At 35.8% G+C, this 15,233-nt stretch overlaps 1 protein-coding gene across 7 annotated transcripts in view; it reads left to right on the forward strand.

The window, feature by feature from the left end:
- The window catches only part of ppfibp1b (PPFIA binding protein 1b), a 30,183-nt gene extending 14,950 nt beyond the window's left edge, over positions 1 to 15,233 (forward strand). For 2 of the 7 annotated variants that reach the window (XM_081372528.1, XM_081372525.1), the window contains 19 exons: positions 372 to 416; positions 1,903 to 1,964; positions 2,040 to 2,124; positions 3,742 to 3,881; positions 4,952 to 5,052; positions 5,496 to 5,555; positions 5,762 to 5,822; positions 6,104 to 6,275; positions 8,078 to 8,219; positions 8,964 to 9,095; positions 9,301 to 9,451; positions 9,585 to 9,696; positions 9,821 to 9,909; positions 10,502 to 10,624; positions 10,711 to 10,836; positions 12,358 to 12,546; positions 12,650 to 12,817; positions 13,973 to 14,038; positions 14,159 to 15,233. In XM_081372528.1, the coding sequence (XP_081228654.1) occupies positions 372 to 416; positions 1,903 to 1,964; positions 2,040 to 2,124; positions 3,742 to 3,881; positions 4,952 to 5,052; positions 5,496 to 5,555; positions 5,762 to 5,822; positions 6,104 to 6,275; positions 8,078 to 8,219; positions 8,964 to 9,095; positions 9,301 to 9,451; positions 9,585 to 9,696; positions 9,821 to 9,909; positions 10,502 to 10,624; positions 10,711 to 10,836; positions 12,358 to 12,546; positions 12,650 to 12,817; positions 13,973 to 14,038; positions 14,159 to 14,245 (2,111 nt within the window). In that variant the 3' untranslated portion in view covers positions 14,246 to 15,233. The remainder of the gene's footprint in view (positions 1 to 371; positions 417 to 1,902; positions 1,965 to 2,039; positions 2,125 to 3,741; positions 3,882 to 4,951; positions 5,053 to 5,495; positions 5,556 to 5,761; positions 5,823 to 6,103; positions 6,276 to 8,077; positions 8,220 to 8,963; positions 9,096 to 9,300; positions 9,452 to 9,584; positions 9,697 to 9,820; positions 9,910 to 10,501; positions 10,625 to 10,710; positions 10,837 to 12,357; positions 12,547 to 12,649; positions 12,818 to 13,972; positions 14,039 to 14,158) is intronic. The other 5 variants (XM_081372530.1, XM_081372527.1, XM_081372529.1 and 2 more) reach the window with 3 other exon arrangements.

The raw sequence follows: 15,233 nt of genomic DNA on the forward strand, positions 1-15,233 counted from the left end.
CCTTCAGTTTTGTCTTGTCATTATGCTGGATCTGTAATGGTGTACTGACTCATTTAAAACAAAAACTGGAGTAGATAAACTTAATCTGTTTTTATTACATTCATTAATTTTCTTTTTTTTTTAACTTTCTTTACTTTTATTTTTTTTTGTTGCTATTTTATTGTTTTATTTCGGGGTTTTTTTCCTTAGTTTTTTTGTTTTTGTTTAGATTTTTACTTTTTATTTTGCTTGACATTTGCATTTATTGGTCTAATTAGACTTTATTTATTGTTCTGTTTTTATGTTTTTTTTTTCTATGTAACTTGTTATGCATAGCACTTTATTGGTCCAATAACAGAATACATTTAATATCATTACTCTGTCTTAAACAGTTTTCCATACTGAGGAAACATTAAAAAAGAGGCTCAAAGAGAAACGTAAGGGGACACATGTCTACCTTCTACACATTCACCCTTTTTCATTTTTTAATCTTTGTACTATTTTTGTCCTCTTAGTCCTCTACTTCCTGTGCCTGCATGTTTGGGCATGGTACTCATGAAGCTTGCTTTTCTATGACGCAAAGCAGTGCAAATTACAGACTTACAGGAAGTTAATGGATTTAAAAATAGCAGTTATTAGGTATAGGAAAGTGCCTGCAATTAACACTCGCCAAGCGCCAAATGCGAGTAAAAATTGGAGTTGGCGAGTATATGAAACGGTGTTAATGGCCGGTAACATTTTTATGAATTCTAACAATGCAATGTTGTAAGAACATGAACAAACGTCAACGACACTCAGAACAGTTGGCGGGTCAGTGTTGCATCGCCACAAAAGTTTAATCCTTGCCAATTGAAATATTCAAGTGCAAGAAGATGCGAAAGGGAACTCAATTTGTTACTCGCACACTGTGGGAAGTTTTTTCAACATTTGAAGCACATCCCCAGAAATCCGCGTCTCTGACAGTGCACAAATACTGAATTGAGCTCTTTTTCACGACTTATTGCGCTTGAAAGACAGATTCACACAATGTTACCCTAGTTAACATAGTCAGTTGTGTCTTAAGTGAATGTAAATAATTGAGAAAGAAAATGCATGTGTACAGTATCAGTATACAGGATCCGTCCAGGTCTTAAAGTGACAGCATCCTAATAATCCTGCTGCTGTCTGTGTCGTTAATGTTAATCAAACAACAAAACATAAAGAGAAAATCACTCACTGCTCATGTCTGAATAACTTTTTTAACTTTAATAAGCATTGATCTAATTTATAGTTTAATTTATACGGTGAAGACTATGTAGTGTTATTTTACATGTTGATTGCAATTCTATACCTGAAAATTGTGAATTTTCACTGGTATCTAAAATTTTGGTGTCATTACTGCCAAAAATAGGTACAAATATTTTTAAGTCACCGGTCATTGGCAGGTGTGGCAAAAAGTTATGTTTTAGATCCAGGAAACGAGTAATAAATAACAATCCTTTCTTATGTTGTAGCCCTGACAAGAGTCAGATTGTGGTCGCCATCTGGCATGTCACATTTACATGATTGTCTGTTTGTTTCTTGCCTGTCACCTCCTACTATAACACCTCATGTTCCCCAAAGCTAGTTTCTTCACCTCACTTCCTCTCTTCCCTCCATTATCAGCAGTTGAACGTAACCCTTGTTCACACTCCTCATGACCTCACAGGCTGGACGTCCACCCTTATCTGTGGCTGTATACTCTCACGTTTAATCCCAACAAGCTCCTCCTCGCTTCTGTTATGTACATTTCTCATATTTATCACAGAAGGTCACTGTTGTATTTCAGCTCAATGTGTCTGTCTACAGTTTATGTGATGCTAAATGTCAGGCCTGAGGCCTAATGTTTCTTTGCCCTTTGGTGTTATGAAATGGTCTTTAGTTAACTAAGCCTGTGCTTTGCAGATATGGAAGTACAGAGGATGAAGAAAGCAATGGAGTCGTTGATGGCGGCAAATGAGGAGAAGGTAGTTTTGGGTCAGAAGTTTCCCATTGCTTTTGAAAATCTTAACATTTAATGCTGATAATGATGCTTTGTGTAGGATCGGAAGATTGAAGAGTTGCGACAGTCACTCATGCGTTACAAGAAAGTGCAAGAGATGGTCATGTCAGCTCAGGGGAGAAAAGGTGATTTATTTTACTAACTTTTAATAAAAATAATTCCAAAGGGATGTGAATGAAGTGCATTTATCACTCTGTGTTATTTTAGTATTATTTAAATACTATTTATTAATGGTTTGAAATAGCTTTTTATATATTGAGTTTTTATTTTAATTTTTAATTTAGTTTAAGTTTAGGAATTTTGTTTTGTACTTCTGTTATTTTATTAGGTTTTGTTTTTAAACATTTATATTTAGCTTTTATTTTTATTATAGTTTTAGTGCGAGTAGTCGCACTAAATGTATTACACTTAGTTGACAAAGCAACATTTAAAATGTTTGTCTTTTTTTTTAAGTTGACGTTTATATATATATATATATATATATATATATATATATATATATATATATATATATATATTACTCTAATACAAAGAGAAACACCATGGGTGCACCTGACTTTCCTTTACAGGGGAAAAAATCATAATATGAGGGGAAAATTATTATATTATATGACATTATATTATACTTTATTATTTAATACTGTATTATGAATGTGACCTTGACATGTTTTCTAGATTATACTACATAAGGCCCTATCTTACACCCAGCGCAATGCAGCGCCAAGCGCGATGCAGGTGTTTTTTGCTAGTTTCAGTCCGACGCGGTTATCATTTTCATGTCCTGCGCCACGTTGTTTAAGTAGCAAATGCATTTGCGCCCATTTGTGCTCCCATGGGCTGCTGGTCTGAAAACGAGGTGTGTTCTGGTGCATTGTTGGCATGTTGCTATTTTGAGGCAACAGAAATAGACTGCGCCATTGACCAACTGAAACCTGGTCTAAAGTCAATGGTGCAGTATTCTTTTTTTGTTATTTAAAAAGTGCGTTAGTAATGTGCGCCTATTGGCGGGTCCACAACGCGCATACTCTCTGCTGATTAAACACACAGGGCACAACGAACAGCAGCACACAAACATGCCAAATATTTAAAATAAAAGGATTACAATGTAAAAGATTATTATTGTGTACATAAAGTTATGGTGAAATCTGGTTTGTCCCGTAGATGGTCTGCTTTCGCACTTTTACCTCGCGCACGAGCAGATCCGTTTGCGCTCTGGAGACGCCAGTCTTTCCACTATCAAATTCCGTCATGTAAATAGCGAATCTGCCATGGCGCGAGCGCAACTGGCATTTAAAGGGAATGGGAGATGAGACTCTGATTGGTTTAACACACCCATTACTCATTAAGAGAATAGGGGCAACCCTTTTAGACCACGACCATTTTTCCCATCGTTAAACTAGCAAAAGTGGATTCGGACACGCCTTAAGTGAACTTGCGCTGTGCGCTGTAGACCATGCGCTTATATCGTTAAAATAGGGCCAATTATATTAATTATAATATAGTATAAGTATATTATATTATTATTTAGTACTATACTATGCTATACTATATTACATTACACTTTATTATATAATACTGTATTATGAATGTGACCTTGATATGTTTTCTAGAGATTCACCCAATTAGTTAAATCCCTTAACATGCTGTTGTTAAGTGACAGGCTGTATTTGCTCTCATGGTGCTGAGTGGCGTGTTCCCTAGCTAATGATCTGATCTCCCTCTTCTCCTGTCTTTTTCATCAGATAAGGTCAAAGACGGAGACAGTGATGAGAGCAATAGCGACAGCTCCCTCTCCATGTCCACCGCCCTCTCCGTTTCCATGGACACGGAGAAGTCTCTGCTCGCTTACACAGAGGAAGTCGCTGTGAGGGGTCAAAATGAGGTACAAATTTCATATATAATTTCCCTTGAGGTTATACCATTCACTTTTGGTGGTTAATCTGCATATAATATTTTGTTTTGCCGTGCCTAATATGAAATCACTGCACTGCAAGTTCCTGCAACCTATAATGTTCTTAATTTAGAGCAACACAGGCTGATTGACAGTTCAGCAAAGTTGTGTTGTTGGTGTTTTTTTAGGCTAAAAGCACAACTGAACACTTGTAATACATGTAGCATGTTAACCTGTGGCTCATACTGTCACTGACGATCTGAGTATCAGATAGTCACTTATCATGGAGTGACTATGTCTTCAGATATTACTGTTCTGAAGTGATGGATCATTGGAATGAGACGTATGCAGTAGGATTTCTCAAACTTTTTGAACCAAGGACTCACAAAACTGATGTTAATGAAATTTGACATTCCTGTAATCAGTGTTATTTTAGTGTTATGTACTATTATAGTATTTATTAATATTGAATTAGCTTTTATATTTTTGAGTTTAATTTAAATTTGTTTAGTAATTTTATGTGCTTTTGCCATTTTTATTATTTATAAAATTTATTTTATTTCAGTTAGTTGCTAAGTCAACAGTTCTAACTTTCATTTAATTTTTATCTCATATTTATATTTAATTTTATTTCAGATTTTTTTCAATTAATGAAAATTATTTTAAGTTGTATTGAACAATAACCACTCCCTTTAATACAAAAAGATATGCATTATTTAAATAGTAAATTATTTATATGTTATGAAAGGTGTACATACTGTAGTACTGATGTAAAAATAGAAAAAACATTAGCGATGTTTTTACTGCATTACAGTAAAATGAGAAACACTATGGAGACTGTTTTAGGGTAAAATGTACTTTGTCATAAAAATAGTCAATGCAAAACAAAAAAATCCTTAATAAAAAGGCTCAATCAAAATGATTTAATTTAATTATATTATATAAAATATTGTATTTTTATGCTTGAAAGGTTGTTTGAGGTGGACCTGCATTTAAAAAAAATACTGTTGTAAAGAATTTACTGTTGTGAATTTTCTTTTGCATATTCTCTTCATATGTAGGCGGCTACATTTGTCAGTACATTCCAAGTGCCATCGTTCACAGTATCATCCCCAGACAAAGCAGACAGCGATTCAGTACTGGAACACATGCAGTCATCAAGGTACAATCTCAGATCAGTACATTAAAACCCACATTGTGTCTGCTGAGGTTGTTGTTTCAAGCAGGCTCATCATCTGACAAACTCTGGACAAGCAACCATTCATTCATATCATAGTTGTGGCTGTAGGTTTACATCCCGAATCATCCCAGCAGCCTACTAGCTAAGCATCCCATTCTCCATGTTGCACCTCTGAAGCTTTTGCTTTCTTGTGTTTTTATGATAGCATCCTCCTTCCGTCCTTTGAAATGCCTTTTGTCTATTATCTATATCAGAGTTCATGACGATCACCTTCTTCATGCTATCTCATCATTCTATGGCGTTTTATAGTGTCACTTTCTCACTTTTAGCACATCAGTGTATGTCTGTCTATACACCTCACTGCTTACCCATCATGCTTTGCCACCACCTCTGCATCCCAATGCTTGTGTGTTTGTCCTTTGTAGTGATAAAGAGTGTCAGGAGCCAACACAATCACAGGAGACCCCATTACATGAGAGTCCCGAGTGAGTATGCGTGTCTGGTGGAGTTGGGTTACAAAAATGGCACATTTTGAAATGCCAGATTTTGGGTAACCTGAAATGCCAGTATTATTGTGAAACAAACTGTGTGTCTGACACCTTAACATGGTGGTTTGATACCTAGAAGATGCCACTTATGAACATCTGTATGTTGGAAATAGTGATAGTAACAATGTCTTTTCATGTTTTAGAACATCAGAGGTCACTAAATCAGGAAGCCAGGACAACCTCGATGGAAAAGCCAGTGAAAAGGTGAATTTCAGCTTACTCGAGACTTGACTTGAAAAAAAATGAAAAAGCCTTATTAGGTTTCAATAGGGATAGGAAATATATTGAATACTTGCAATGTAATTGTGAGGATATAAAGTAAGATAAACAATTTCTATTTTGCCATTTTTAATTCCAGAGGCCTTTAGTAGTAGATCATAGGCCAGCAGAGGTTATTCTTTTATATTATTAACAGAACCCATTTTTTTTATTACATACATGAAGTTATTTCAGGTTTCTGAAATGTATTCTTCCTGTTCTTTTAGAGCAAATCTTTTGATGAGTTCAACAAGATTACAACTCTACCACCCAAATCCCCATGCTCTTCTCGAACTGCTGAGGATGACAGCTTCGGCAGCAGGAAAATGAGATCTTCCTTTGGACGGGGATTCTTCAAGATCAAGGGAGGGAAGAGGACTGCTAGTGCCCCTAATTTAGGTGAGACTATCTATCTTCTAGATAAATATGCCCTTGGTCTGCTAAAGTTTCACTGTGATCAAAAAAGCTCCAATAACTTTAGAAAAACTGTGCTCTGTTTGTATGTACAGTAGCAGACAATCGTTTGGACATACAGACTTTTGACTTTTAGACTAAAAAGTTCACGAGTCAAACATATGCCTGGTACTGTATGTATGCATCTGTTTTAGAAGTAGTATAGACACTCTTTTATTGGCTAGACCTGCTGTATGGCCTCTCCGGAGAAAGACAAAGCAGAACTTGGGTGTGTTTTTCTTTCTTTCTTTCCCTTCAAGGAAAAATCCTTCAACGCAATGCATTTTTTTTTCCAAACATAATAATCTATTGGCTCTCTGACCGTTTTGTACCATATCAAACATAATCACTGCTTCTGCTATTAAAGAGGTCATGTGAAGTGCTTTTATAAAGTCTTGATTTTGCTTTCGGGGTCTACTAGTTTTTCATGCTTGAATGTTCAAAAAACACACTATTTCTCTCATTTTATATTGTTGCCCCTTTATTTTGTATACGTTAGGCGGGAATTATGTAAATGAGAAATATTGTGACGTGCACTTCCCAGAAGAAACAGTTCAGAAGGAGTTCAGAAACAGTTCTTACTGATACAGAGAATAACTCTTTGGAGTGGACTTTTTACTTTGTAACTTTGCAGACCTTTTTCATGCTCAAACAGCAACATTACACACAAAAAAAAGCATAATAGGTTAGGTCCCTTTTTAAGCAAATTTAATGTCATACTTGAGACTCAAGGGTGCTTGAGGAATTACATTGTTCAGTTCAATAGGGGTTGCAAATTAGCCTATTGGCTTGCAACCTTTTATGCAACACATCTACACATATTGTTATGGCTTTGACGTGATAATTGTGTATGTAATAATGTGCGCTGCATTGTCCCTGACAAACTAATAATAAAAATAAGTTGCTATATGAATATAGAGATCCAACAAGTATTTTAATTATTTTGAAAATGATTGTGATCTCTAACATATTGTAAAAGGGACCACATAGTTTATTTTAGTTTCATTCAAGCTTGATTTAAAAAAGTCTGTCTTTCTGAAAATAAGCAATTTAGGGCCAAAGTTGGTTTATTTTCATTTCTTTACTTCATAGCAGGAGATGATATTAAATGAGGTAATGATAATTATGATTTTTTTTAAGTCCACTTTGTCAAAATAATAGTCTAAATAGACGTGTTTAAACATTGAGCTCTTGTGGTAACCAGCGTGAGCCCTTCAAGATGAAGAATATGGAGGTTCTGTCCTCATCGCATGTTATTTTGTGACCACATTACCCAGCACTCAAATATTCAGACCACATTCTCACAGCTCTATATCTGCCCTTCACATCTAGACTACTGTATGAATGTACTTTCAGTCTGCATTTAGTCCCATTCAACTACAGAGATGTTATTACTTCCATTGTGTTAACTTGCATGTCAGCATGTGAATTTGTTCCATGGTTCCACTCCTAAAATAAACCCCAATCCAGTTGTTCTTCAGTCCAGACGAGAAGTCATCTGCAATCCTGCCCCGTGATGCTGATTCCAGTAGTTCAAGGAATACGCTGTAATTTTTGGGCTTTATTTCTTTTGAACTTCCTGTTATTCATGACATTTTTACTGCTCTGGTCTCCAACTGAACAACTGCCTTGTTTTTTCTTCCTTCCCATAATCCTCAGTTTATTTGATGCTCGACTAACCATGGCATTGTGGGTAATGTGTTGTGCTGTGGTGACAACAGGTCTTGTGTGTGTGTTTGTTTGCACAGCTGAGACGGAGAGGGACGGCACTGACCATCTGGATCTGGCAGGCATGCCGCAGAGGTCAGCTGACAGTGACAGCACACACACACTCCCCATTTCCCCGGAGGGCAAGAAAAAGTCTAAAGGAATCAAAGCACTCTTTGGAAAGTGAGTCTGAAACGGAGGTGCAGTATTGGATGTTTTGGACATCCAGCATATTTCATATCCTAGAAGTGTCGTTAACTAAAACTATTAAAAATTGTTTTTGTTCATTTGAGGAAAAGCAAGAAAATAAAGCACTGAAATAAAATAAAGTATTAATATTAGATTACAAAAAAAAAAAAAACTTGAACAAAAATGAGACATGTTGCCTTGGTAACTAAATGAAAATAAGTTTAAGCTAAATATAAAAAAAAGAAAAGAAAAGCTAACTCAAAATATAAATAAATACTATAATAGTAGACAAATATTAATGTTTTATTTAAATAATTATTTTATTGCAATTTTCATTATTACTTAAATTGAGTATTAATATTTGAATAATATATTATAAAAAGAAATATGTTTTTCTGATTTTCTTTAAACGTCCAAGTAACCTTTTTTTTACAAACAACACGCTAAATGTAGCAATAAAAATGAATATTTTAATACGTGTGTGTGTTTTTATATTTTTATTTTTATATATATATATATATATATATATATATATATATATATATATATATATATATAAAACATACAGTGTATATATATGTGTGTGTTTTATTTTTTTATATTATTTTAGATAAATGTGGAAAAACTTTTGTCAAACTGTCATTTAAAGCATGTAGTATCAATAAATCTGTAATCTGCTTAGTTAAGCCACCTCAGTTTGAGATGAACATGATAAAAATGACTTTCTCCTCTTTGAAGACTCAAAAGAAGTCAATCAACCACATTCAACCTGGATGATAACCTATCAGAGAGTGAGTTTAAACGGGGTGGAGTCAGAGCCACAGCTGGGCCCAGACTGGGCTGGTCACGTGACCTGCAGAACACCAACAGGTCAGTATTCACAGCGACACAGAATAGAGCACCTCCTCAAATTGGAAAGATCTGCTGTTGGTAAAGACACCTTGTTGACAGGTTCATATGCATAGTTGTTGATTTATTTGGTTCAGTTCCTCATTTAAAACTCATTTTGTTTTGTTGTCAAAGTGACATTTTAGTCGTTCATGCCGTGTGAGATGTGCTTGTTTGTGTTTTCCAGCGAGTTGGATGCTCCGTTTGCACGCTGGTCCCGGGAGCAGGTGTGTGATTGGATGCAGGAGCAGGGACTGGGGTTGTACGTGAGCTTGGCAAGGCAGTGGGTCTCCTCCGGCCAGACGCTCCTGCAGGCATCCCAGCAGGATCTGGAAAGAGTGAGTTCTTACTCAGTATCAGGATGAGAGCATATAGTGGAGTCCAAACTTCTGAGACCACGTTTAAACCTGGTAATAATCAGTTTTCCTTCTGAAGTTCATGTTTAAGGACTGTTCTGCCCTCTCTATGCAGGAGATGGGAATAAAACACCCTCTCCACAGGAAGAAACTCCAGCTGGCCTTGCAGGCACTGGGCTCAGAGGAAGATGACAACAAGGGCAAACTAGACTACCACTGGGTGACAAGTAAGGAATTGATGTTTATTTATCCACAGTATCATAGATTGGTTAGTTAAATGATGGTTAAATTAAGGTTAACACTCAGGTTGAATCGTTTTCTTGAGTTGCTTCCTCTTTCCTTCTGTTCTAGGGTGGCTTGACGATATCGGCCTCCCGCAGTACAAGACTCAGTTTGACGAGGGACGTGTGGATGGGCGGATGCTTCACTATATGACTGTGGTTAGTCTTTTTCTCAATCATTTCACAAGGTTTTAATCATTAAATGAAAGGTTAAACTAGCTTTTAATATACACCGCCATTCAAAAGTTTGGGGCTGGTAGGATTTTTTAAATGTTTTTGATAGAGGTCTCTTATGCTCAGCAATACTGCATTGATTTGATCAAAAATACAGCAAAAACTGTAATGTAATGTAATGAAATATTTTACATGGCATTACTCTAGTCTTCAGTGTCACATGATCCTTCAGAAATCCTTCAAATATGCTGATTTGGTGCTCATTAAGATGTTTCCTATTATCATAGTTTTTCTGGTTAATATTTTTGTGGAAAATGTGATTTTGTTTTTCTTTTCTTTGAGGAATATAAAGTTCAAGAGAACCGCAATTTTAATTGAAATTGATTTTTTTTATAACATTATAATGTGTCCTAACTGAATAAATGTATTAATTCATAAATAAATATAACTTTACTACCCCTAAACTTTTGAATGGTATTGTAATAAGAAACAAGTTGTTCGGTTTGTTGAGTAGCTTCAGCTTTCATAGAAAGGTGTGGTAGCATTTTAGTAATGTTTTTCTTCTCCCGCTAAACAGGATGACCTGTTATCTCTGAAAGTGGGCAGTGTTTTACATCACCTCAGTATTAAGAGAGCCATCCAGGTGCTCCGGCTCAACAACTATGACCCCAACTGTCTACGGCGACGACCTTCAGATGAGGTAGGAAGAGAGACTAAACTCTAATTTGTGCTATCCTGTTATTTTTGCACTTGTACTAGCATTCCTTATGCTCACCATCATTTCAGAACAACATAAGTCCTGCTGAGGTCTCTCAATGGACCAACCACCGTGTGATGGAGTGGCTGCGGTCCGTTGACCTGGCTGAATATGCGCCCAATCTGAGGGGCAGTGGAGTACATGGAGGACTGATGGTGAGAAAAGTCTATGTACTAGTTTAGATTATTGGTTGAAATGGTTAAAGCTGTACTCATAAGAGAAAATTTGTAAGTTAAAAGCCTGCAAGAGTTGATCTATGAACACTGTACCCCTTAAAGGGATAGTTCACCCAAAAATGAAACTACTTACCCTCAAGTTGTTCTAAACCTGAATGAGTTTCTTTCTTCTGCTGATCACAAAAGAAGATATTTTGAAGACTTTTGGTTGACGGTAGCCATTGATATCCATAGTATTTTTTTCCTACTATGGAAGTCAATGGCTACCGTCAACAGTTTGATTAACATTCTTCAAAATATCTTCTTTTGTGTTCAACAGAAGAAAGAAACTCATACAGGTTTGAAACAGCATAAAGGTGAGTAAATGATGACAGAATTTGTCATTTTTAGGTGGACTATCCCTTAATGCCCCAGTATATATTCCCAGCAAAGTTCTATTTCATTCTTCGCTTAGGGGTAATAAGAAATTCGCAAAAATTCCTTTGCATCGGTATACTTTTAGCGAACATCGCAACCCGTTTAGGTGAATATGTAAGTATGTGCTGTGCTTTCTTTTCAATAACAAAATAAACAACAAAAATGACTGCAATGAGAAAACAGCGATTAACTCTTTCCCCGCCATTGATGGAAATTTCTGGAAATCCTTGTTTTCACTGTCATACGGTAAAGGGGCGCTATTACGCATCTCCTGATCAAAACACATGCGAAGAAGATGCAGAAACGAACAATATCTTATGTAATCATATGCATACCGTATGTAAAACAACGCAATCACCAACATTAAATAGCCTATAAATCAAAACTGCCTAATGTTACTGAATGAATTGTCGACCCAGGATGAGCTATAGGACTGTGAAGCTTTAGAGGTGTTGATGGACTCGATCTACTCCATCTGTGTTTTGATCATCGTTCTAAATCCGATCCAGATGTAATCTCAAATTGCTCAAAATGTTGCTTTTTTTATGAAACTTACCCATATTCAAGTGTTGATAAAAAAAGAATCAGTGTCACAATTAGAAATACAACTTAAATTTCTACTATGCAACAGCTCTCTCTAGTGTGTTCATGGTTTTATTCGAGTCTCACCTCATTGGACTTGTCAGAAGAAATGAACTGTATATTTCCTTGTCAAATAATGCAAAGCCACATATCACATCTACCTATTACGTAATCGCCACGGACCAATGGTAGTTTGAAGGTGTTTACCAGCGTTTCGAACTCCCGAAACAAACTCCAAATGAACTTCATTTTCGGCATTATTATGTTCAAAAATGACGTCGCAACAGATCATTCTTAGATTTCGCGGTAAGTATATCGGGCTCCAGGTTGCTCAAGTGGAAATTAAGTTTAGACGAAAGCGTCCGCAAAATGACGAACTGTGCTGATCAAACCACATTCAGAGAAAACTTTTGCTTTTGTTGCTCTCAACCCAGCCACTTTGAGTAATAGAAAGTGCAAGTTTATTCCTAAGAAATTGGTATATTTTTTTCTTTGTTTCAGGTGCTGGAACCTCGCTTTAATGTGGAGACGATGGCTCTGCTGCTAAATATTCCCCCCAATAAGACACTGCTGCGGAGGCATCTGGCCACTCACTTTAACCTGCTGGTGGGTTCTGAGGCCCAGCAACACAAACAGGAGTGTCTAGAGAACCCAGACTACATCTTACTCACTGCCACGGCTAAAGTCAAGGTATGATGCAGAACATCTCCAGGCCATTTACTGCAGAACTGGCATGTGATTGATTCGTTCAATTTGGAGTATAGACATATGTTTGCGTCTGTGTCAATTTTAGCCGCACAAGCTGGCGTTTGGGGGGTTTGGTAGGAAGAAGAAGCAAGAGGACAATGAAGAGTATGTCTGTCCCATGGATGTGGAGATGCCTAAAGGACGCAGCTTCCAGAAAGGCTACAGAGGCATGGAGCTCCAGATCTATGATGATGACCTAGATCGATTCGACCAGGTAGTGATAGAAGCTTGAGGGTGCATGATGTCTGGTGGTCAGGATGAACATTGAAAAAAAAAAAAAGCAGGAATTTATCATTGTTAACATTAAATACTGCAAAACACATGGACGACTCAATGAATAATGTGTAATTTTAACTACAATATTTTAAATATTTAATATAAATATATAAATAATAAAGTGCTTCTTTCAATGTTTTTGTAGGAAGTCTCTTATGCTCACCGAAACAACATTTATTTGATCAAAAATACAGTAAAAACAGTCATATTTTAAATATTATTACAATTTAAAATAAAATAACATTTTCTGTTTGAATGCATTTTAAGATGAATTAAATAAATGTAAGAATTTATTCCTGTAATGCAAAACTGAATTTTCAGCATCATTACTCCAGTCTTCAGTGTCACATGTCACAAATCATTCTAATATTCTGCTTTGCTGCTCAAGAAACATTTCTTATAATCAATGTTGAAAACTGTCATGCTGCTTTATGTATTTGTGAAAATCATGATGATGATGTAAGATTTTTTTTTTTAACGGAAAAAATAAATTAATACTTTTATTCTGCAAGGACACATTAATGTGATCAAAAGTGACAGTAAAAACATTTAAAATAATACTGAAGTTTTCTATTTCAAATGAATGCTATTGTTTTGAACTATTCATTAAAGAATCCTGAAAAAATGCATCACGTTTTTCGCAGAAGTATTAAGCAGCAAAAACAGATATGTAACACTGATAATAACTGAGCATCAATTGAGCATATTAGAGCATATTAGAATGATTTCTGAAGGGTCATGTGACACTGAAGACTGAAAATCCAGCTTTGCCATCACAGGAATACATTTTAGATATTTTAAAATATATTACAATAGAAAACAGTTATTTCAAATTACGTTATTTACAATATTTCACAATATTACTGTTTTACTGTAGTTTTGATCAAATAAATGCAGCCTTGGTGAACATAAGAGACTTAAGAAAAAAACTTTAATCTTTAATTATTCCAAACTTTTGACCGGTATTGTATGCTGAGTTGATAAATCGATAGTCAAGAACCTTAATCGAATAATTAAAGACAATGAATCAGTCATTCATTTAATCACTAACACCTTTATGGCTTTGTTCTTCTTTGCATTGTTTTTGATCCAGATGGATGACTCTGAGGGGACAGTAAGGCAGATCGGCGCTTTCTCTGAGGGCATCAACAACTTAACGGTAACAGCTGCACATCTGATCTCACTTGCTGCTCTACATTTGTGTATATATATATAATACGTACACGTATATGTGTGTGTTTCTTGAGCCGAAACTGTGTGTCATGTGTTTTGTACTCAGAGTATGCTGAAGGAGGATGAATTCTTCAAGGAGATCTCCACGCCATTTCCCAATGCCAGCTTAAAGGATGATGACTCCAACGTGTGAGGGCACTGCAGGGACCGTCTCACCCCTAGTGCTGCTGCTTTAATCGGAAGTGACTGTGCCAATTCCTCTGCCAACACCTCCACACACACACACACACACACACACACACACACACACACACACACACACACACACACACACACACACACACACACACACACACCTCCATCTGAATGCCAAATATATCAATCACAGCCACTCAACTCATCAAAACACCATTTTAAAGTATTTCAATTGCCTTTCAAGAACATTTTGTTGAATTAATATGTCTCCCGAAGGTAGATGGAAGAATGTCTGCCCTGTTTTTTAATCAGATTGTTAGTGGTCATTTTTGTGGATCGATATGATATGAAAAGCAGTCCTACTGTAGTTTGCTGGTCTGAAATAAAATCTGTGACAGGTTTGTGCCAGTTATGGTGGCAGAAGAGCACAATGACACTTTCAGTCAAAATCAAAGATATATTTTATTAAATTGTTGATAGATTGAAGTTGTACATTGCCAATAATGAAACTAGCATGTATCATCAATATTTCAAATGAACGTTCTAGGTCCAGTCTTAAGCATAAATGTTTTTTTGACCTGTACAATTTATAAAGCCAGTACATGCATCATTATTGCATATGTTTCAAACATTTGCATGCAAAACTCTGTACAATATATTTTACATCCAGTTTGTAAAGGTTTGCATGTTATTTAAGTCTCATTTGGATAAAATATTTGTTACTTTAATGAAAGTTCATTGTGAATTATTTTTACACTGCTGCAGTACTTTAAGGATAGCAATAATGTTCTCGTTTATGAAAATGCTATCATGTAAGTTAGCGTGAATAAATCTTTAATGCAATACTGGCATGTGCACAAAATTGTAAGCAGCTGAAAAATATATTTAAAGTATAGTGCCACTCATAACAATTTCAAAGTTACATATTTGTACTTCGTTGACTTTTGCTTGTTTTCAAAGGTGAATAAAACAGTGAAAGCATGCAG

This window comes from Scardinius erythrophthalmus, assembly GCF_964197995.2.
Source record: "Scardinius erythrophthalmus genome assembly, chromosome: 8".
In the NCBI taxonomy this organism is placed as follows: domain Eukaryota; kingdom Metazoa; phylum Chordata; class Actinopteri; order Cypriniformes; family Leuciscidae; genus Scardinius; species Scardinius erythrophthalmus.